This window comes from Myxine glutinosa, chromosome 5 (assembly GCF_964187855.1).
Source record: "Myxine glutinosa chromosome 5, kmMyxGlut1.1, whole genome shotgun sequence".
NCBI classification, from domain to species: domain Eukaryota; kingdom Metazoa; phylum Chordata; class Myxini; order Myxiniformes; family Myxinidae; genus Myxine; species Myxine glutinosa.
Genome location: NC_136265.1, coordinates 34,074,992 through 34,097,797, shown reverse-complemented (window position 1 = coordinate 34,097,797; position 22,806 = coordinate 34,074,992). Strand labels below are relative to the sequence as shown.

The window sequence follows — 22,806 nt, the reverse complement described above, 5'->3', positions numbered from 1 at the left end:
CCTTCAGTCCATCCATACTTTCCGCAATCAACACCAGATCATCTGCATACAACAACTCCCACGGTAAACCCTCCTTTACGTTCTGAGCCAGCACCTCCATCACAGCTACAAATAGTAGTGGACTTAGTACCGACCCCTGATGCACTCACACCTTCACCTCAAACTCACCACTGTTCCCGTCCTTCGTCCTTACAGCTGTGCGCGCTCTTTTGTACATTGCCTTTGTACATCTATTGTCTTTTGTACATCTGGAGATGGTCTCCAGATCAACAAACCCAAGAAACAACATCTTCCCCTTCTCCATGTACTTCTCCTGCAACTGCCTTGCAATAAAAAGCGTGTCTGTCGTTCCTCTTCCTGGCATAAATCCAAACTGCATTTCGTCAATCTTCACTTTCTTACGTATCCTCTTCTCCAACACCTCTTTTTTTGTACAGAATCGAGGCTCGTGAAAGAGCTAACATTTATCACACAAACAAATCAAACAGACAAACAAAATATATAAAAAGAGGGAGCGGTAGACAAGATGGGTGGAGAAGGGGAAGCACACAAACACAACATTTGAGAGCAGGGACATCGGGAGATGTGTGGGTGTGGGAGGGAGAGGGCTTGGGGGGAGGAGGTGTGGGAAGGGGGGGGTGGGTGGGAGAAGTATAAAACAGAAGGACACCAAGGACTTCCAGGAAAGAAGTTGGTATTTCAAAAACGTGGATTTGGGGTGAAATTAGCGGGGGTAGAAAAGATCAAGGTTTGTTTCATGATATTTGTTATATTATATCACCTTTATCTATCAATATTGTTGAAATGAAGATCAAATAGCTGTATGTTGAAATATGTTGAAAAAGTCAAAACTTTACATGGGGTGTACTTACTTTTTCACGTGACTGCATATACAGTGCAGTGCCTTCAGAAAGTATTCACACCCCTTGACTTCTTTCACATGTTGTGTTACGCCTGAATTTAAAATAGATTAAAATGAGATTTTTCTTCACAGATCTACACATAATACCCCATAATGTCAAAGTGGAATCTTGTTTAAAATTTATTTTACGAAATAATTAAAAAGGAAATGCATAAATATCCAATTTACTGAAATATTTGACCCCATGAGTCAATATGTCAGAAAAGCGACAATGGCAGCAATTGCAGCTTTGGGTCTTCTTGGATGTGTCTGTATCAGCTTTGCACATCTGGATTTGGGGAGTGTCTCCCAGTCTTCCGTGCACAATTGCTCAAGCTCTATCAAGTTGGATGGGGAGCGTCGGTGAACAACAATCTTCAAGTCTTTCCACAGATTTTCAATGGGATTCAAGTCTGGGCTTTGGCTGGGCCATTCAAGGACTTTCATGTTCTTGTTCTGAAACCATCACAGTGTTGTTTTGGCTGTAGGCTTGGGGTCATTCTCATGTGTCAATGCAAATCTTCGCTGCAGTCTAAGGACCTTTGTTCTCTAAAGAAGGTCAAGGATTTGCCTGGATAGGGCTCCATTCATTGTTCCCTGCACCCTTACAAGTCTCCCAGTCCCTGCTGCTGAAAAGCATCCCCATAGCATGATGCTGCCACCACCATTCTTCACGGTAGGGATGGTGTTAGATGGGTGAAGAGTTGTCCCTGGTTTCTGCCAGATGTAGCGCTTTGTATTCAGGCCAAAGAGTTCAATACTTCATGGAAGCGCCTTTGGCGGTATCAGCTTTGCAATGGGGCTTTGGCGAGTTTCTCCCATTCTTCCTTGCAGATTTGCTCAAGCTTGTCGAGTTGGATGGGGAGCATCGGTGAACAGCAACATTGAAGTCTTTCCATAGATTCTCAATGGGATTAAAGTCTGGGCTTTGGCTGGGCCACTCAAGAACTTTCACGTTGTTGTTCTGAAGCCATTCCAGTGCTGCTTTGGTTGTATGCTTGGGGTCATCGTCCTGTTGGAACAGAAATCTTCGCCACAGTCTATGGTCTTATGCATTCTGAAGAAGGTTCTCAAATATTTACCACTATTTGGCTCCATTCCTTGTTCTCTCTATCCTTACACGTCTCCCAGGCCCTGCCACTGAAAAGCATCTCCATAGCATGATGCTGCCACCACCATGTTTCATGGTAGTGATGGTGTTAGATGGGTGATTAGCTGTGCTCGGTTTCCACCAGACGTAGCGCTTTGTATTCAGGCCAAAGAGTTCAATTTTCGTCTCATCAGACCACAGAATCTTTTGCCTCATGCTCTCAGTCTTTCACATGACTTTTTGCAAACTCCAGGCGTGTTGTAATGTGCCTTTTTCTCAAGAGTGGCTTCTGTCTGGCCACTGTCCCATAATATCTAGATTTGTGAAGTGCTGCAGAGACTGTTGTCCTTCCGGCAGGTTCTCCCATCTCAGCCAAGGAACTCTGTAGTTCAGTCAGCGTGATCATTGGGTTCTTGGTCACCACCCTTACCAAGCTTCTTCTTGCCTGGTTGCTCACTATGGTCGGACGGCCAGCTCTAGGAAGAGTCTGGGTCGTTTCATATTCTTCCCATTACCTAATGATGGAGCTCACTGTGCTCTTGGGAACTTTCGACACTAGAAATTGTTTTATACCCTTCCCAAGATGTATGCCTCCTCAAAATTCTATCTCGGAGTTCTACGGACAGTTCTTTGGACTTCATGGTGGACTGTCAACTGTGGGACATTATATAGAAAGGTGTGTTTCTTTCTAATTCATGTCCAATCAATTGAATTGGCCACAGGTGGACTCCAATGAAGTTGTCGAGACATCAAGGATGATCAAAGGAAATAAGATGCACCTCAGATCAATTTGGAGTGTCATTGAAAAGGAGTTGAACACTTATTGACTCAAAACATTTCAGCTTCTCATTTTTAATTGTTTTGTAAAAATTTGTTTAAAAAAAAAATTCCACTTTGACATTATGGGGTGCATACTAAATGTAGATCAGTGACAAAAAATCTCAATTCAAACCATTTGAAATTCAGGGTGGAACAACAAAATGTGAAAAAAGTCAAGGGGTGTGAATACTTTCTGAAGGCACTGAAATAGAGCACGATATCTCAAAAAGTTATGGATGAGTGATATCAACAAGTTTGTGGATGAGTTGAGTCGGTGCAAAGAACAAGCTGATTAGATTTTGGTTCGTCAGGATGCAGATACAGCCGATTAGTGGGATACAAAACAAACTGTTCAGTCTGGCAGAGGTATGCGCTCCACCGAGTGCCATTCTAGGTTTCTGTGTTTTTGACTCCTAATTGTTATTTCATTTTGAAGGTTGGAAGTAAAAAGGTATCAGCATCTGTGCTACTTTAAGTAACTGATTATCAATAGTTTAGCAATACTTTAAGAGAAGTCCTTATTTTTTTATTGAAATAAAAAAAAAAGCTTTGAACATGCAAGTAAAATAATTTGTAACTTATTTAGTGTATTACTTTTCTACAATAAATCAAACCATTTCAGCCTTATTGCAACCAAGGCCACCAAGATTAGTAGTTTCGGTCAGAACAGTTTGCATTTAATTGCTAATACAACTATTAGTGATGTCGGAAAAAAATTGTTTTCTGAAGCCTAATACTCCGCCTTTCCAAAAGCAACCATCGCATGAGAATCCTTAAAAGACAGTGCATCTTTACCTCTTTTCGACGTTCTTTCTGTCCATTCTGCCCCATCTCGTCTTTTTGTATCTCCTCCACTTCCTCTTCCTCTTTTACACTGGGCAGTGCTATTTTGCCCATCTGGGCACACAAACCAGCAAGGTCATATCATATGACGTATCCTACCAACCTTTAATGATGAAAATCAGGCAGTGAATTTTAAATCTATACCGTCTACCTACATAAATGCAAGTCTACCGACATAAATAAATGCATAAATGCAATGTGGGCAGTACTTATCCAATCTCAACCAAACTTAACAGGATGATGAAGGGTTACACAATGAAGGTTGTAGCGCATTCATTTGCCCCCCTCCCCAAGGGGGTTTTCTCCCCTGAGCGGGTTTTCCCCGCCATTGCCGTCAATGGGGTTGCGTGTTGAGGTGTATATCAATGTTAAGTTAGCATTATTGTGGCGTTTTTCCAAGGCCGCTTCGAATAACAAAACTAGCGATAATAGCATAATATTAATGTTATTACAAAACAATATTAATACCATTAATATCCCTCCTCCCCAAGGTGTTTTTCCTCCTTGAACAAACGTCGAGTCAATGTTTATATATGGCTTATCATGGTGTTTTCGTGGGAGCAACAGCCCAACAGCCTCTACCAGAGGTAAAAATATTATAAACTACAAACACGCATGATTAGCTTTTTAAACAGTCGCTAATGCTATTTATAACATTAAACAAAGAAATTTGGAGGAATCCCGACATCCGTGAGGTACGTTTTACTTACAGAACTGAGCAAAGATCTACTGTACTCTATATACCCCACAAGGGTTGGGTAAATAACATGACCCTTCCTGGCGCTAACATGGCGTTTTTCGTGGCGGCCTTTTGAAACTCACTCCTTCTGTTTAACACAAAACTGAAATGGAGGAAGCCCGGGTTGTACTCATTTACCAAGCTGATAACTAGCGCTTGCCAAGCCAGCCGTTCCTTAACGGTTTTGAATGGAGTGCTTGCTCGAATGCTTAAACCACTTGGCGATCTCTCCACAGGAAACTTGGTGAATGAACACACACCCAATGTTATTGAGACCCGACCATAGATGGACTTGGTGTCATTCTATATATCCCAAAGAGGACTGATCCTTCCTGCCCCTCCCGTAGCGTGCGGGTGTACTAGTTAGGTAAAATGCATCATTCCAACACGATCTGCATTTTGGGGAATGAAGAGACCTGTGTCCAGAAGGATACCTCAAATTGAAAATAAAAAGGAAAATAAAGAAAAGCAATATAAAGAGGAAGAAGAAGAAAAGGAAGAAAAGAGGAAGAAGAAAAGAGAAGTGGAATACGTAGAAGAGGAAGGGGAAAAGAGGAAACAGATGAGCAAGGAGGGAAGAGGAAGGCAAAAAGGAAGAAAAAGAAGAGGTCAATGAAGAGGTCAATGAAGAGGTCAATGAAGAGGTCAATGAAAAGGTCAATGAAGACACTGAAGTTTCCTGCATACACAAGATGGTGAACCAAGCAGAATGGGGAGAAGGGACATGGTGAAGGTCCATTGTCTTGTCGGTCACCTGGGTGAGTCACGTGCACAGGCAATTAGGAAAACCAGCCGAGTGCGTGATGGAAAAGGATTTGCACGGTCGAGTGGTATCCCAACCCAAAATGTTAAGTAAGTATTAGCAAAGCAATATGGCATAAAAATGTAAATACTGTGCAGTAAATAATATGACCAATATGGCTTAAAATTGGCAATATGGCAATATAGCATAAAGGTAGGAACATGGCATGTGACGTTTTCTTTTTTTTATGTTTAAGGCTCCAGTCACTGAGTATATAGTCCTCGTTGAGGCCAGGCCATAAATAAAATAACTACATAAATAGAAATAAAAGAGAAAGAAAGTAAAGGTGAGGAGTGAAAATGAGTACGGAAAGTGTATGATGAAAAGCGTGTGATGTTTGTTTGTAAGAAAGTGAGGTTGAAGCTGGCCCGGTAGCTGTAGTTTGAGGGAGACAAAGTAAGACCAGCAATCCTGACACGGAGAGTGGAAGATGGTTCTGGGCACCACTTTAACGCTCCTAAAATCTTAACACTCCACCACTTTAATGGACTTGGCATATGATGTGGGCAGTATGGTATATGATGTGGGCAGTATGGTATATGATGTGGGCAGTATGGTATATGATGTGGGCAGTATGGTATATGATGTGGGCAGTATGGTATATGATGTGGGCAGTATGGCATGCAATGTGGGCAGTATGGCATACAATGTGGGCAGTAAGGCATGGAATGTGGGCCGTATGGCATGGAATGTGGGCAGTATGACATACAATGTAGGCAGTATGGCATACAATGTAGGCAGTATGGCATGCAATGTGGGCAGTAGGGCACATGGATGTTAAAGATCCCACGGTATTCTTCGCGAAGAGCAGGCGAGACATCGCCGACTCTGCCCATCGCAAATTCTTGCCCTAATCTACAGAAGGCATTGCATAAGCGGCACAGCCTCGCCCTCAGCCAATGATGATACCCCACAGCCTTGTGCTGCATACGAAGAAGAAGAAGATCTGAGCAATATGGCATAAAAGTGGCAAAGTAGGATCTTTAAAGACAATGGCAAATTAAATGAAACCAATATTCTTCGATTTTAAAATGTTAAATTATATTTCTCCACCACATTAGACCTATTCTAAAATCGTAGCTCATACTGCCACCGCTCTTTAAACCAACTGCAGCAAGAAGGTGATATACCCACCTTGTCACCGCCAGGGCGCCCTCGAGTCAAATCCACCACACCAGCACCCTCGGCTCTGGCAGTCCGACTCGCTTCATGTGTTGAACTTGTACCATCCGAGCCAGCATGGGCGACCGGCCTTGCCTCGTTTGGCACCATTCCATCCTGCACGGGCGGTTCGAAATTCCACATACAAAATTAGAATCCTCAACAAAAGGTTTACTATGCATGTGCTGCACTCGTTCACATCTGCAATGGAGATCAAAGGGGTTACACAGAAATATTTACTGCGACAGCGATAATAAAGCTGCGGTTAAAGTTAATTTCAGAACTCAGATGTTTTCCCGTCGTGCTAAAATAAGTTTTCATTAAATACTTCGCACAAGATAATACTACCTGTACCGCCCTGTTCGCACCGCAAGCGATCCATGCTGTGCCACAACAAATCCAGCTGTGCACAGCCGATCGTTTCTGTGTACAAAGTCGAGGCTCATGGAAGAGCTCGAACACTGAACAAATCAGGATACCACAGAACAAAAGGAACAGTAGAGAGAGAGGGGGGGGGAAACACCAACAGCAGGATTGAAGGATAAGATAGAGAGACTTGGACAAATAAGGGATGTGGGGAGGAAAGAGTGGTCGGGAAGGGTTCACCAGGTGTAAAAGATGGATATGGAAGCAAAATCTCAGGAAGGAAAAACTGGAAATTTGGAACAAGGTGGGTTTCGGGGTGGGGATGGGTGAACCTATAGCCTGGTGTTGGCTTAGCGGTTAGGGTGCCGGCTTGGGATCCCAGGATCCTGGGTTTGAATCCCGGTCGATCGTTGAATTAACGCCAGGGGGGTTGACTCAGCCTGTCATCCTTCCGAGGTCGGCAAATTGAGTACCAGTTTACTGGTAATTCCCTGTGTGTCGCAAGAGGCGACTAACAGGGTTGGTGGCAGGAAGGGCATCCGGCCATAAAACATTGCTTCAAAAAGGATACCACGGTGCCCGAAAAAGGCCAACCCCTGCTCTGCGGGGGAAAATGGCCTCCAAAGGTGGTCTTCCTCTTGTTGTTTGTTGGAAAAAAAAATTTTTTTTTTTTTTTTTTAGAACAAAAGGTCAAATGTCAAGCTTGCATAAAATTGTCAATTTTCATCCAATTGAACTGAAATTTAAAATAAATTTAAAAGAAAAATGAAATTTAAAAGAGCAGCAACGAAGGCTGGAAAGGGTGGAAATGCGAATGGTTCGGTGGATGTGTGGAGTATCGTTGAGAGAGAGGAAGACAAATGATGAATTGCGAAAGATGATGGGAATAGAGCCTGTGATGGATGCTGTGAAGAGAAACAGGTTGAGATGGTTTGGTCATGTGTTGAGGAAGGATGAAAGTGACTGGTTGAGAAGAGTGATGGAAATGAATGTAGAAGGAAGTAGAGGACGGGGAAGACCGAGAAAGACGTGGCTAAATTCATGCAATTCATGCATGAATGAACCCTTCGATTACATCATAGACAGAAAAAGAGCGGATGCATAAAGCCGAACACAACCTGACAACATCAGAAGCTTACCTGTTGTGTTCCGTCGCTCGATTGCTTCACACTTGAGACTTGCGTGTTGGGCAATGGGTGCGCCCAGGGGTACAACAAGCAGCCGCCGAAAGGAAGGGCAGCAGGTCCTTCGTCCCTCCACCACACAGGCCGCTCACCGCTCATGTACCCAGAGATTAGGAACGTTCTCATTCCTGCAATCAATGCATCTTGTGAAGCATCGGGGGTGGCATGGGACCCCAGGTGCCTTTATCACATTTCAAAGATTACGCCATCACAATAGAATAGAATAGGGCAATGTGAATTCAACTGGTTATTTGCGACATCAAATGAAAGCTGGCAGGTGTCCCTCACACAAATAAACCTTGTGCCAAAAAAAGGTGATGCAAAAATCTATGGAATCACTGCATCAATGCAAATATGAACTGATAAACACATTTTCACTGTAAATTCCCATCTATATTATAATAGGCGAAGGTGATTCTGTCTGTCTGTCCGGGGGTGTGGCTTACTCCGTTTACAGAGTAGCTCCACCCATTCTTGGAGAGGCTTCATGTAAACAAATATCCACCATTTTATTAACTCGAATAGCTTTGAGGCCTGTTTAGTTAGGCCCATGTTGTCTTTCTCTCTCACACAGGTTTATTTCAACTCAAATTCGATATATCATTTCATTTTTAACAGTCGCTAACATAGTTTTAGACTCAGTTGAAAAAAACCGGAAAGAGAATCCCATGAAAGTTTCCGTTTATAGAACGAAATGATTTCTCAAAGGCCGGTAAAATAAAGCCCATTCATCGAGTCACCCTCACGATTTTTTCTCGAATTCACCATCTGATTTAATTTTTATCGATGGTTTTAGACTCGGTGTCAGAAATAATTGAGAACATTCACGCGCACACAGGAAAATGCAGAGATATATTTTTTAAAATTGCGCCACGATGATACACGAAAATACACCGCCTAAAATAACAGACGGGGAAAATATCGACATATATTAAAAATTCGCTTTTTCTTTTCCGTTAAGATATATTTCTTTTCCGCTCAGGAGAGCCAGGAAACAATATCTCTCCGTTCTCAAGACCGAACTCTCTTATCTGTCTCCCTCTTCCAAATCCTGGTGGTGTCTGGTCAAATCCGTTTCTGGTGTTTGTTCCCCCTCCATCCCCTCCCTTACCTCAAACGGCTACACAGCTGACTCCGCACGTGAAAAAGCTGAATGCCTCAACTCTGTGTTTGCCTCTAAATCTTGTGTCCCAAACCCATCCCTCTCTGTACCCACCATACCCAGTCGTACCCTGCTGCTCCTGGACTCCGTGTCCTTTCCTCCTGACAAGGTGGAAAAGTTTCTGTCAACCCTCGACTCTGATTCTGCAACTGGACCCGACGGCATCAGCCCACGGGTCCTAAAATCCTGCTCTGCCGCTCTATCTCACCCTCTCTCTGTTCTCTTCACCCTCTCTTTTGCTCAAGGTCAACTGCCATCTGCTTGGAAATCAACCAACATCACCGCTTTGCACAAAAAAGGTGCAAAAACAGATCCTAGCAACTACAGACCAATCAGCCTTCTCCCAATTATCAGCAAAGTCATGGAATCCATCATTGCTTCGGATATGAAATCTTTCCTCTTCTCCAATGGCTTGATCTCTGATCATCAATTTGGTTTCAGACCAGGTCACTCTACTCTGGACATGCTGCTTCTGCTGTCTCAACAATGGATGGAGGTGCTCAATGCCAAACAGGAAATTAGAGCTGTCTCCCTCGACATATCACGTGCCTTCGACACGGTCTGGCACCCCGCTCTGCTCACCAAACTCTCCTCCTTTGGTATCCATGGAAATCTCCACGCATGGCTGGCGGACTTCCTCTCTAGTCGTCGTCAACGTGTGGCCCTGAATGGGTTTCTCTCATCTCCTCTTCCTGTTCAGGCTGGAGTTCCCCAAGGCAGTGTTCTGGGCCCCGTGCTTTTTCTGGTCTTCATCAATGATCTCTCTGACTCTCTTGAAAATCCTCTCTATCTCTTTGCTGATGACTCCACTCTCTGCCACTCCATTCCTCTTCCCTCAGATCGGCAGTCTGCAGCCTCCTCACTCTCTGAAGACTTGGACCAAATCACAGACTGGTCAAACAAGTGGAACATGTCTTTCAATCCTGACAAATCTCACACTCTTACTATGTCTCTCCGAAAAGATCGACTGGACAACCCTCCCATCTAGTTTCTCAACAATCCTCTCCAAGAAGTTCTGTCGCTCAAGCTTTTGGGTCTCACTATCTGCCATGATCTTTCTTGGGAAAACCACATTTCCAAGCTGGCCTCCAAAGCCAGTCGCCGACTGGGCATCCTCCGTCGTGCGAAGTCCTTCCTCGGCACACCTGAGCTCCTCACCACATACAAGGCTTTCATCCGCAGCTCAATGGAATACTGTTCTCCCCTATGGGCCGGTGCTCCTGCCTCACACCTAGCTCGGCTTCACGCTGTTGAAACCAAAGCTTTCAGAATTATTGGAATCTCCCGCGATGAAGCTATCTCTGAGGGCCTTTCACTCACTCACCGCAGGCAGGTAGGTGGTCTTTCTGTCTTCTACCGACTCCTCTCCGGCCTTGCACCCCCAGCTCTCTCTGTGCTCTGTCCCCCAAATATTCCTACAGGTCGCACAAGATCTGCCAGCAACCCTCTGATGGTTAAACTGCCGAAATCTCGGCTCTCTGCTCACCTTCACTCTTTCATTCCTCTTTTCTCCCGCCTCTGGAACAAACTCCCTCACTCCCTTCAATCCCACCCCTCCCTCCAGGTCTTTAAAACAGCTGTTCACCACCATCTCTTATCTTCCCCCATCCAAAACCTTGATCTTTTCTACCCCCGCTAATTCACCCCAGATCCACCTTGTTTGAAATTCCAACTTCTTTCCTGGAAGCCCTGGCAGTGTCCATATGTTTTATACCTCTCCCACCGCCCCCTTCCCATGCCCCCCCCCCCCCAAAGCCCTCGCCCTCTCTCAGATCTCTCGATGTCTCCATGTCTCTCGGTCCCTGCTCTCAAATGTTGTGTTTGTGTCCTTCCCCCTCTCTCCCCATCTTGTCTACCGCTCCCGATGTTATGTTTTATGTGTCGGTTTGTCTTTTTGTGTGATTAATGTTCGCTCTTTCACGAGCCTCGATCTTGTATACAAAAAAAAAAAAAAAAAAAAAAAATTACTTTTACTTTTGATGACAGTCGTCACAAAACGACATATATTTCTTCGTTCTTATTTCATTCAACATTATTATCCGGAAGTAAAAACTAAAATATGTTTCAGGAAATTACCGAGAGATATTTCTTCGTTTTTTTTTTATTAGTTATGTGCGCGTACACTTTAAATAGGTTTATTTGAAATCTTTAATTTTTATAATGTAATTTACTTGCCATTTGTCATTTGATGATTACGAGACACTTCCTCTTGAGGATCGTGACAATTCATGCGTTGCGTGGAAACTTCCATTTCCAAATTGAATGAGATGGGAGAGGAGTGAGGGGTTGGAGAGCGAGGAGCTAGGTGTTGGAGAATGAGGAGCGAGGGGTTGGAGAGTGAGGGCCGATTGGAGTGGAGAGTGAGGAGCGATTGGAGGGGAAAGTGAGGAGCAATTGGAGGGGAGTGTGAGGAGCGATTGGAGGGGAGTGTGAGGAATTGGAGAGGAGTGTGAGGGATTGGAGAGGAGTGTGAGGGATTGGAGAGGAGTGTGAGGGATTCGAGAGGAGTGTGAGGGATTCGAGAGGAGTGTGAGGGATTGGAGAGGAGTGTGAGGGATTGGAGAGGAGTGTGAGGAAGTATTGGAGAGGAGTGTGAGGAGGTATTGGAGGGGAGTGTGAGGAGTGGGATTGGAGAGGCATGAGGGTAGAGAGAGGAGAGTGTCAGGTGGAGGGGAGGGGTCACATATTATGTGAAATAAATAAATTGTGTTCATTACACCATTTCTGGATCTTGACCCTGGTGTTGGGCTAGCAGCTAGGGTGCCGGCTTAGGATCCTAGGATCCTGGGTTTGAATCCCGGTCGATCGCTGAATTAACGCCAGGGGGGTTGACTCAGCCTGTCATCCTTCCGAGGTCGGCTAATTGAGTACCAGTTCACTGGTAATTCCCTGTTTGTCGGTAAAGGCGGCAAAAAGGGTTGGCGTCAGGAAGGGCATCCGGCCATAAAACATTGCTTCAAAAAGGGGACCCTAAAAACAACAACAACCACGGTTCCCGAAAAAGGTCAACCCCCGCTTTGCGGGGAAAAATGGCCTCTAAAGGTGGTTTTTTTTTTTGTTTTTTTTACACCATTTCTGGATCTGATGAATTGCCAGTAACCATTTTGTAAAATTTAATGTGCAGCATCTAAATCAAGATGTCCAAATGTCACACACGTCCATGCCCGTGGGATTCCCACAGGTGACCCCACAAGACTGCAGCAAGAAAAAGAACGAGACGGGAGAACGAGATCCTCGACGAACGTGATCACAGACTCGCACAGGTTGCTGCTGCAACAACGATGAGGAGGGTTGGAGAAGAGCGAGGGGTTGGAGAGGAGTAAGGGGTTGGATAGTGAGGAGCTAGGGGTTGGAGAGTGAGGAGCTCTGGGTTGGGGAGTGAGGAGCTAGGGGTTGGAGAGTGAGGGGCTAGGGGTTGGAGAGGAGCGAGAAATTGGAGAGGAGTGAGGGGTTGGAGAGTGAGGAGCTAGGGGTTGGACAGGAGCGAGAAATTGGAGAGGAGCGAGGGGTTAGAGAGCGAGGAGCGAGGGGTTGGAGAGCGAGGAGCGAGGGGTTGGAGAGTGAGGAGCGAGGGGTTGGAGAGTGAGGGTCGAGGGGTTGGATAGTGAGGAGCGAGGAGTTGGAGAGCGAGGAGCGAGGGGTAGGAGAGCGAGGAGCGAGGAGTTGGAGAGCGAGGAGCTAGGGGTTTGAGAGCGAGGAACTAGGGGTTGGAGAGCAAGGAGATAGGGGTTGGAGAGCAAGGAGCGAGGGGTTGGAGAGCGAGGAGCTAGGGGTTGGAGAGCGAGGAGCTAGGGGTTGGAGAGCGAGGAGCGAGGGGTTGGAGAGTGAGGGGCTTGGGGTTGGAGAGCGAGGAGCTAGGGGATGAAGACCGAGGAGCTAGGGGTTGGGGAGTGAGGAGCTAGGGGTTGGAGAGTTAGGAGCTAGGGGTTGGAGAGGAGCGAGAAATTGGAGAGGGGTGAGGGGTTGGAGAGTGAGGAGCGAGGGGTTGGAGAGCGAGGAGTTGGAGGGTGAGGAGCTAGGGGTTGGAGAGTGAGGAGCTAGGGGTTGGAGAGTGAGGAGCTAGGGGTTGGAGAGTGAGGAGCAAGGAGTTGGAGAGTGAGGGGCGAGGGGCTGGAGAGTGAGGAGCGAGGGGTTGGAGAGTGAGGAGCGAGGGGTTGGAGAGTGAAGAGCGAGGAGTTGGAGAGTGAGGAGCGAGGGGTTGGAGAGTGAAGAGCGAAGAGTTGGAAAGTGAGGAGCGAGGGGTTGGAAAGTGAGGGGTGAGGGGTTGGAGATTGAGGGGCGAGGGGTTGGAGAGTGAGGAGTGAGGGCTTGGACAGTGAGGAGCGAGGAGTTGGAGAGTGAGGAGCGAGGAGTTGGAGAGTGAGGAGCGAGGGGTTGAAGAGTGAGGAGTGAGGGGTTGGAGATTGAGGAGTGAGGGGTTGGAGAGCGAGGAGCTAGGGGTTGGAGAGCGAGGAGCTAGGGGTTGGAGAGTGAGGAGTGAGGGGTTGGAGAGTGAGGAGCAAGGAGTTGGAGAGTGAGGGCCGATTGGAGCGAAGAGTGAGGAGCGATTGCAGAGGAGAGTGAGGTGCGATTGGAGAGGAGAGTGAGGAGCGATTGGAGAGGAGAGTGAGGAGCGATTGGAGAGGAGAGTGAGGAGCGATTGGAGAGGAGAGTGAGGAGCGATTGGAGAGGAGAGTGAGGATCGATTGGAGGGGAGTGTGAGGAATTGGAGAGGAGTGTGAGGAGGTATTGGAGAGGGGTGTGAGGAGGAGTGGGATTGGAGAGGCGTGAGGGTGGAGAGAGGAGAGTGTCAGGTGGAGAGGAGTGAGGCGTCACATATTATGTGAAATAAATAAATCGTGTTCATTACACCATTTCTGGATCTGATGAATTGCCAGTAACCATTTTGTAAAATTTAATGTGCAGCATCTAAATCAAGATGTCCAAATGTCACACACGTCCATGCCCGTGGGATTCCCACCGGTGACCCCACTAGTCTTACTATAATTCATTAAATGTCTGTCTGTCTGTCCGTCCGTCCGTCCATTCCCAGGTACTGCAAAAACGGCTGAACCGATTGCAACGAAATTTTGGGTGGCTAATCCTGGGACCCCCTGGAGTAAAATAGGCTATATTGTTTTCCCAATTTTCCAATTTTCCAGTTTTTCCAAACACGATGGAATAATATTTACCGATATGAACAGTGATGTGGCTTTTATTGAAATTCGACAAATACTGTTTAGATTTTGATGATTTGTGTGTGATATTATTTAACGGATGTTTACATAAATCGTTTAAAATAGAAAAAGCCTTCAATTTCTGATATTTTGCCTTTTCATTTGGGCCTCCCAATTGAAACCCCGCCCCTAGGGCGGGTACCGTTGCTAGTAGGAATAATCAGAAGTGCAGCTTGCAGAAAGGCCTAAACTCCAGGCCCCAGAATTAAAGATTTAATCCCGACGCAGCTGTAAAATATTTTCCTGGTACTTCACAGGCAAGGCGATTCATCAATGTGTGCGCCTTCCTTCGGATGGACGTTAAGCTGGGCGTCCAGTCTACCAACACTAGTTGGTGGACGTTAAAGATCCCATGGTGTCCTTTGTGAAGAGTAGGCGAGCCCATCGCCAGCACCCAGAAGAAGTTACAAATTCCTGCTGTAACCTACTCAGTTGGACAGCAGGCCGGGCCATCCAGTTCTTAATAGACCGAGGCCAAAAACTTTACCTGGATAACCCCACGAGGTGAGAATAACTGTGGCAAATAAAGTCTCATCATCCACATGTATTTGTCTATATACGGGTATAGATAAAAATGAAATGTGTGTCATCCAATCACGCAATAGCCGATCAAAGTACATGGATGTACTCCTCGTCGGAGAGGTCACGGGATATCCACAAGGTTTTAAATTTCACTAGTTTTAGCTTGTATATGCGAGATAACACAAACACAATATCACTGAACTGAGCTTCACCAATTTCTTCCAAGATCTCGCAAAAAGCCCAGAATAATAACAAAAAGAAGGCGAGTGCTGTGGTTGCGTCGAGTTTATCCACGTAAACCTCCAGGGTTTATCCGTGCTGTGTCCTGTAAGTACTGAGCATCGATTGAGGAAGCAGAACGTACCTTTTTTTAAGCAATTGGTTTGACTTGGTCAGGGTCAGACAGGCTGAAGAGTTTACAGGTTGTATCCCACTGATAGGCCGGATCTGGATTCAGACCTGAACCAAAATCTAATGGGCTTGTTCCTGTCGCCTATCCAACTCTTCCACAACTTTTTGAAATGAATATGGTATTATAAAGGCTCCATCTCTCAAATCGATCTCTATCTATGGTGGTTCCATCTCTCAAAGGTGACAAATCACGAAGAAAGTTAAAAAAAAAACTCAATTAGTCCTTTTCACAGACAAACAGGAGTTAAAACATATCCTCCACCTGACTATCTGCATCACTGTCCTGAGTGTCATTTTCGCAGAGGTGTCTACGCAAATGCCAACATTAATTTTTGGATTCCTCATGCTCTGAATATTCCAAAAATGTATAGTTTTGCTAATCTACCAAAATTTTGAACGAAATTATATTTGTTAACATAGTGAACCTGACTAGCTGCACTTTGCTTGTCCGGCCTTTGGCAGCAACAACATCATGGGGACTGAAGCAAGCAACACCAAGTACCCCCGTGGAAAAACACAAACGCAGCTGGAAGGAGATGGAATTGCCTGCCTATTCACTTGGCGCTTGCTGCAAATAACCACAACAAAGAAACAGGAACTGCAATAGTTCAATCCAGGACCATAAAAGCCCTCGGAATCGTTTCCTCTCTCGGGTCCTAATCCGGCCACAATCCAAAACGGGCAAGAACAACATTTTGATTCCTATCGTTAGCTCCCGCCACGTCTAGAGAATGGACGTGCACGTAAAAGACAACATACTGCAATACTTTACAAACGCCGGTAAATATCTGGGACTGGCAGCATGGCCTCGAGGTACGCACACTTGCCTTTCAGCTGTCTGGCCTGGGTTTGAATCCCAACTCAGCTATAAACTCACGTCCTGGTGTTTCACAGGCAGGGAGATTCATCAATGTTTGTGTGCCGTCCCTTGGATGCACGTTAAACTGGGTGTCCTCTTTCCCGGCATTTGTTAACTCAACTGGACTATGTCCAGCTGAGTTTTTGTCGACACCCAGTGTCCGTCTGTCTGTCTGTCTGTCTGTCTGTCTGTAAACAATTTGACGTCTACGCTCTAAAAGTCACAAATATTGATTAAATTTGATGAAAATTGTTATGCAGCATCTTTAAGACATAAACTAGTTTGGGATTGCATTTGGGCACGCCCAAAAATGGGCGTGGCAGGGCGGCCATATTGAAAAATCAATTTTTGTCAATCTGGTACTTCCTAATGTAGCTAGAAGGCTGAAACTTGTTGTGTAGACAGTATGTAACAAAGCTCAACACATATAATAAATTCAAGTCTGAAATCTGAGAAAAGTAATTGTAGTTTTACTTTTCATGTCTCACTTAAAACTCAATTTTTTTCTAGTTTCCTGTTTAAACATGAGATACCTTCAACGTTACTGTACCTCTTTAGCACATATAAACTATATAGTTTGTGGTTCTATTATGCATATTCTAACCATATTGATATAGACCAGTTGAGTTCAGGTTCCCTGGTTGGTGGTCGTTAAGGATATTCTGCGTGAAGAGTCGGCGAGCTATCACCGGCAACCTGAATATACTACAAATTCCTGCCATAACCACTGCTGGGATGGCAATGGCAAACCACCCAGTTTAACCCTTGCCAAGGAACTGCTTCGGCAGCTCCGACGTCTCTACCAGAGCATGGTGGATCAGAATCAGCAAATACCCTTTCTCTCTGGGAACGCGACTCCGTGAAGCAAGAAGCCGAGCTGTGCAACACAGTATTTTTTTTGTGAGATTAGAGTATGTTTTCTTGAAGAAACAGAATTGCACTTAGATCTGTATCATTTAGATAATAGCCGTGCCTCCTGCCACTTCGACAATGGGTTTAATAAAAAAGACTGCATGTTGTGCTTCAAAAACATATTGTATATCTATCTGAGAGTCTCAACAAAGATGTAAAATTAAGTGAAACACAAAAAGGATATTTTCTAATGTGTAGTTGTAATTCGGTCAAAAGGTCAAATGTCAAACAAAGGTCAGCGTCACCTAAAATCATCAATTTTCATCCAATTGACCTGAACTTTAACTTTACCATTTGAGCTTTTGTCATAAAATTTTCAATAAAGCCTTATTATGAGAAGATGGAGAAGCCAAATTAATAATTTGGTCAAAAGGCAAAGGTCAGCATCACCTAAAATCATCAATTTTCATCCAATTGACCTGAACTTTAACTTTACCATTTGAGCTTTTGTCATACAATTTTCAATAAAGCCTTATTATGAGAAGATGGAGAAGCCAAATTAATAATTTGGTCAAAAGGCAAAGGTCAGCGTCACCTAAAATCATCAATTTTCATCCAATTGACCTGAACTTTAACTTTACCATTTGAGCTTTTGTCATACAATTTTCAATAAAGCCTTATTATGAGAAGATGGAGAAGCCAAATTAATAATTTGGTCAAAAGGCAACGGTCAGCGTCACCTAAAATCATCAATTTTCATCCAATTGACCTGAACTTTAAATTTACCATTTGAGCTTTTGTCATAAAATTTTCAATAAAGCCTTATTATGAGAAGATGGAGAAGCCAAATTAATAATTTGGTCAAAAGGCAAAGGTCAGCGTCACCTAAAATCATCAATTTTCATCCAATTGACCTGAACTTTAACTTTACCATTTGAGCTTTTGTCATAAAATTTTCAATAAAGCCTTATTATGAGAAGATGGAGAAGACAAATTAATAATTTGGTCAAAAGGCAAAGGTCAGCGTCACATAAAATCGTCGTTTCATCCAATTGACCTGAAATTTTAAGAATTTACATATGGGGTCAATTAATTGGTTCACCAATCAAAAACTAGAAGCCGGCTGTTTTTTCTTAAGATGAAAAGGTCAAAGGTCAAGCTTGCATAAAATTGTAAATTTTCATCCAATTGAACTGAAATTTAAAATAAATTGCGTATTGAGTCACTGAAGTGGTTCACCAATCAAAAGTTAGAAGCAAATTGTTTTTTTGTTTTTTTAGATCGAAAGGTCAAAGGTGAAGCTTGCATAAAATTGTCCATTTTCATCCAATTGAACTGAAGTTTAAAATAAATTGCATATTGAGTCACTGAAGTGGTTCACCAATCAAAAGTTAGAAGCAAATTGTTTTTGTTTTGTTTTTATCAAAAGGGTCAAAGGTTAAGTTTGCATACATCGTAAATTTTCATCCATTTGACCTGAAATTTGAGCAGGGCTTGCATATTTCGTCACTGAAGCCAATTGCTTTTGAAATCAAAAGGTCAAGATCGCCTCAAAGCGTCGATGTTTTTTTGTATTTTATTTTATCCGTTTTCGTCACGTTTAACAGAAGAAGAAGAAGTCTGAACTAGAGCGGATGCGCACCGGCTTTGCATTTTCAGATGCTTTCTGTTGCTTCCAGAAATATTACTAAATATAATTTTGTGTGCTCCTTCCATCTACTTCTAAAGTGTTCCTGCTATTGTAGAATAGCAAATGTTACCTTTTGAACTGCTGCATTAAGTTCCCATTCCTGCTTCTTCAATCTCGGAAATGCAGTCTTTTAAAACAGCCATCCTCGTGATGAGAAGGACATGAATTTTTGTTTGAAGTAAATCAATTATCGTGTTTAATTAGCTTCCGAACATAGGAAATCTATTCTTAGCTTTCTAACAGTACCATTTCCATTACTCTGCGAGACATATCTACCCGTCACTTTGATGAGGAGAGTATGTTGTACTTCACAAACGCTATGATATATTCACACCATCATTTGCCTTGCTCCCCCAGCTCTCTTTGTGCTCTGTCCCCCAAATATTCCTACAGGTCGCACAAGATCTGCCAGCAACCCTCTTATGGTTAAACTGCCGAAATCAAGACTCTCTGCTCACCTTCACTCCTTCATTCCTCTTTTCTCCCGCCTCTGGAACAAACTCCCTCACTCTCTTCAATCCCACTCCTCCCTCCAGGTCTTTAAAACAGCTGTTCACCACCATCTCTTATCTTCCCCCATCCAAAACCTTGATCTTTTCTACCCCCGCTAATTGACCCCAGATCCACTTTTTTGAAATACCGACTTCTTTCCTGGAAGTCCTTGCAGTGTCCTTGTGTTTTATACTTCTCCCCCCCTCCTCCCTTCCCATGCCTCCACCCCGCCCAAGCCCTCTCGCTCTCACAGATCTCCCGATATCCCTGCTCTCAAATGTTGTACTTGTGTGCTTCCCCTTCTCTCCCCATCTTGTCTATCGCTACCCTTATTATATGTTTTATGTGTCCGTGTTTTTTTTTGTTGTGATTGATGTTCTTGTATACAAAAAAAACTAATGGGGTGGGTCTCACTATCTGCCAAGATCTTTCCTGGGAAAACCACATTTCCAAGCTGGCGGCCTCGATGTTGTATGCAACAACAAAAAAAAAAATGCTTATGAGATTTTAATTTTGTTGAGATTGTACTTCAAGGTTCCAGTCAGCAAGCAAAGGTTGGAAACTTATTGATGAACTTTGGAATTTGGCGTTGGCCGTAGGGCGAGGGGTGGGGAGAAAAGGGGCAGAAGGAGTCAGAGGTGGGGGATAGAGAGGAGTGGTGGTGGGGGGGGGGAGAGAGGTATGGTGGTGGGGGAGAGAGGTATGGTGGTGGGGGAGAGAGGTGTGGTGGTGGGGGAGAGAGGTGTGGTGGTGGGGGAGAGAGGTGTGGTGGTGGGGGAGAGAGTGGTGTGGTGGGGAGAGAGAGGTGTGGTGGGGAGAGAGAGGTGTGGTGGGGAGAGAGAGGTGTGGTGGGGAGAGAGAGGTGTGGTGGGGAGAGAGGTGTGGTGGGGAGAGAGGTGTGGTGGGGAGAGAGGTGTGGTGGGGAGAGAGGTGTGGCAGGAGAGAGGGAGAGGTGTGGCAGGAGAGAGAGAGAGGTGTGGCAGGAGAGAGAGAGAGGTGTGGCAGGAGAGAGAGAGAGAGAGAGGTGTGGCAGGAGTGAGGGAGAAGTGTGGCAGGAGAGAGGGAGAGGTGTGGCAGGAGAGAGGGAGAGGTGTGGCAGGAGAGAGGGAGCAGTGTGGCAGGAGAGAGGAAGAGGTGTGGCAGGAGAGAGGGAGAGGTGTGGCAGGAGAGAGGGAGAGGTGTGGCAGGATAGAGAGGGAGAGGTGTGGCAGGATAGAGAGAGAGAGAAAGAGAGAGAGGGAGAGGTGTGGCAGGATAGAGAGAGAGAGAAAGAGAGAGAGGGAGAGGTGTGGCAGGATAGAGAGAGAGAGAAAGAGAGAGAGGGAGAGGTGTGGCAGGATAGAGAGAGAGAGAAAGAGAGAGAGGGAGAGGTGTGGCAGGATAGAGAGAAAGAGGTGTGGCAGGATAGAGAGAAAGAGGTGTGGCAGGATAGAGAGAAAGAGGTGTGGCAGGATAGAGAGAAAGAGGTGTGGCAGGATAGAGAGAAAGAGGTGTGGCAGGATAGAGAGAAAGAGGTGTGGCAGGATAGAGAGAAAGAGGTGTGGTAGGATAGAGAGAAAGAGGTGTGGCAGGATAAAGAGAAAGAGGTGTGGCAGGATAGAGAGAAAGAGGTGTGGCAGGATAAAGAGAAAGAGGTGTGGCAGGATAAAGAGAAAGAGGTGTGGCAGGATAGAGAGAAAGAGGTGTGGCAGGATAAAGAGAAAGAGGTGTGGCAGGATAGAGAGAAAGAGGTGTGGCAGGATAGAGAGAAAGAGGTGTGGCAGGATAGAGAGAAAGAGGTGTGGCAGGATAGAGAGAAAGAGGTGTGGCAGGACAGAGAGAAAGAGGTGTGGCAGGATAGAGAGAAAGAGGTGTGGCAGGATAGAGAGAAAGAGGTGTGGCAGGATAGAGAGAAAGAGGTGTGGCAGGATAGAGAGAAAGAGGTGTGGCAGGATAGAGAGAAAGAGGTGTGGCAGGATAGAGAGAAAGAGGTGTGGCAGGATAGAGAGAAAGAGGTGTGGCAGGATAGAGAGAAAGAGGTGTGGCAGGATAAAGAGAAAGAGAAAGAGAAAGAGAAAGAGAAAGAGAAAGAGAGAGAGAGGTGAGGCAGGAGAGCACGAGTGTGATGGTGGGGTATGGTGTGGGGGAGAAAGGGTAGAGAGTAGAAAGTTGTTACAAACTATGCATTGCACACATGGCCTGCACGTTTGAGTAAATAAGTCACTTCAGCTTTAAAAATAAAATGCACTTTCGATTTAGAGCAAAGCCATTAATAACTAGAACGGCACTCGGTGGAGCATTGTAATTACACCAGCATTCCTCACACACTGCAGTGGCCGAGAAAACTGGTTTATCAAGAGTGATGATTAATGAAATGAAATGATTACCAACGTCAGAAAAAACAAGACCTGCTGCTTCCCTCCATTCCATCCTCTCCACACCCTCTCTACACTCTCTCTACACTCTCTCTACACTCTCTCTACACTCTCTCTACATCCTCTCTACATCCTCTCCCCCAACCCTCTCCCCACCCTCCCCCCACCCTCTGACAACCCTCTCCCCACCCTCTCTACACCTTCTCTACATCCTCTCCCCCATCCCTCTCACCACCCTCTCACCATCCTCTCACCATCCTCTCACCATCCTCTCACCATCCTCTCACCATCCTCTCACCACCCTCTCACCATCCTCTCACCATCCTCTCACCATCCTCTCCCAATCCTCTCCTCACCTTCCCCCAACCCTCTCACCATCCTCTCACCACCCTCTCACCACCCTCTCTACACCTTCTCTACAGCCTCTCCCCCAACCCTCTCACCACCCTCTCACCATCCTCTCCCAAACCTCTCCTCACCTTCCCCCAACCCTCTCCCCCAACCCTCTCCCCCAACCCACTCCCCCAACCCTCTCACCACCCTTTCCCAACCCTCTCACCATCCTCCCAATCCTCTCCCCATCTTCTCCTCTCCATCCCCCAACCCTCTCCCCCAACCCTCTCCCCCAACCCACTCCCCCAACCCTCTCACCACCCTTTCCCAACCCTCTCACCATCCTCCCAATCCTCTCCCCATCTTCTCCTCTCCATCCCCCAACCCTCTCCCCAAATCATCCTCAAGTTTTAGGACATGCTGTCTTGCACATTCCCTCGTTTTCAAAACAAAGTCAAATGCCTTCCTTTTAATTCAAACCACATCAGCGAAGAGTGCCGCCGAAGTTCCTCAAGAGGATAATAAAGTCTTGTTTGGATAAAAATAAAATGTTCTCGTATTTTTTACAAAAACCCTCCCAACATCAAGAGCTCCAATTTGGCAAATGTCACAACAAACAAAGCCGAGACTTCCAAAAAAGAAATTGCCGTTTAAGGATTGCTAAATCCCTTCCTGAATAAAACTCATGAGGATTCAACTGTTTGAGACTCCAGGAGCATGTACTCATGAGGACCAACTGTTTGAAACACTTGGAGCATGTACTCATGAAGATTAACTGTTTGAGACTCTTGGATCTGGTACTCAAGAGGACCAACTATTTGAGACTCTTGGAGCCAGAACTCATGAGGACCAACTGTTTGAGACACTTGGTGCCGGAACTCATGAGGACCAACTGTTTTGACACTCTAGGAGCGTGTACTCATGAAGATTAACAGTTTGAGACTATTGAAGTGTGTACTCATGAGGACCAACTGTTTGAGACACTTGGAGCCAGAACTCATGAGGACCAA

The 22,806-nt window shown here is 45.3% G+C and overlaps 1 protein-coding gene across 4 annotated transcripts in view; it reads right to left on the bottom strand.

Annotated features, from left to right (window-relative positions):
• Positions 1 to 22,806, bottom strand: part of ADCY9 (adenylate cyclase 9) — a 115,419-nt gene that overhangs the window by 49,468 nt on the left and 43,145 nt on the right. For all 4 annotated transcript variants that reach the window (XM_068104672.2, XM_068104674.2, XM_068104673.2 and 1 more), the window contains exons 3-5: positions 7,861 to 8,033; positions 6,329 to 6,472; positions 3,606 to 3,707 (exon numbers count right to left, since the gene is read on the bottom strand). In XM_068104672.2, coding sequence (XP_067960773.2) covers positions 3,606 to 3,707; positions 6,329 to 6,472; positions 7,861 to 8,033 — 419 coding nt within the window. The remainder of the gene's footprint in view (positions 1 to 3,605; positions 3,708 to 6,328; positions 6,473 to 7,860; positions 8,034 to 22,806) is intronic.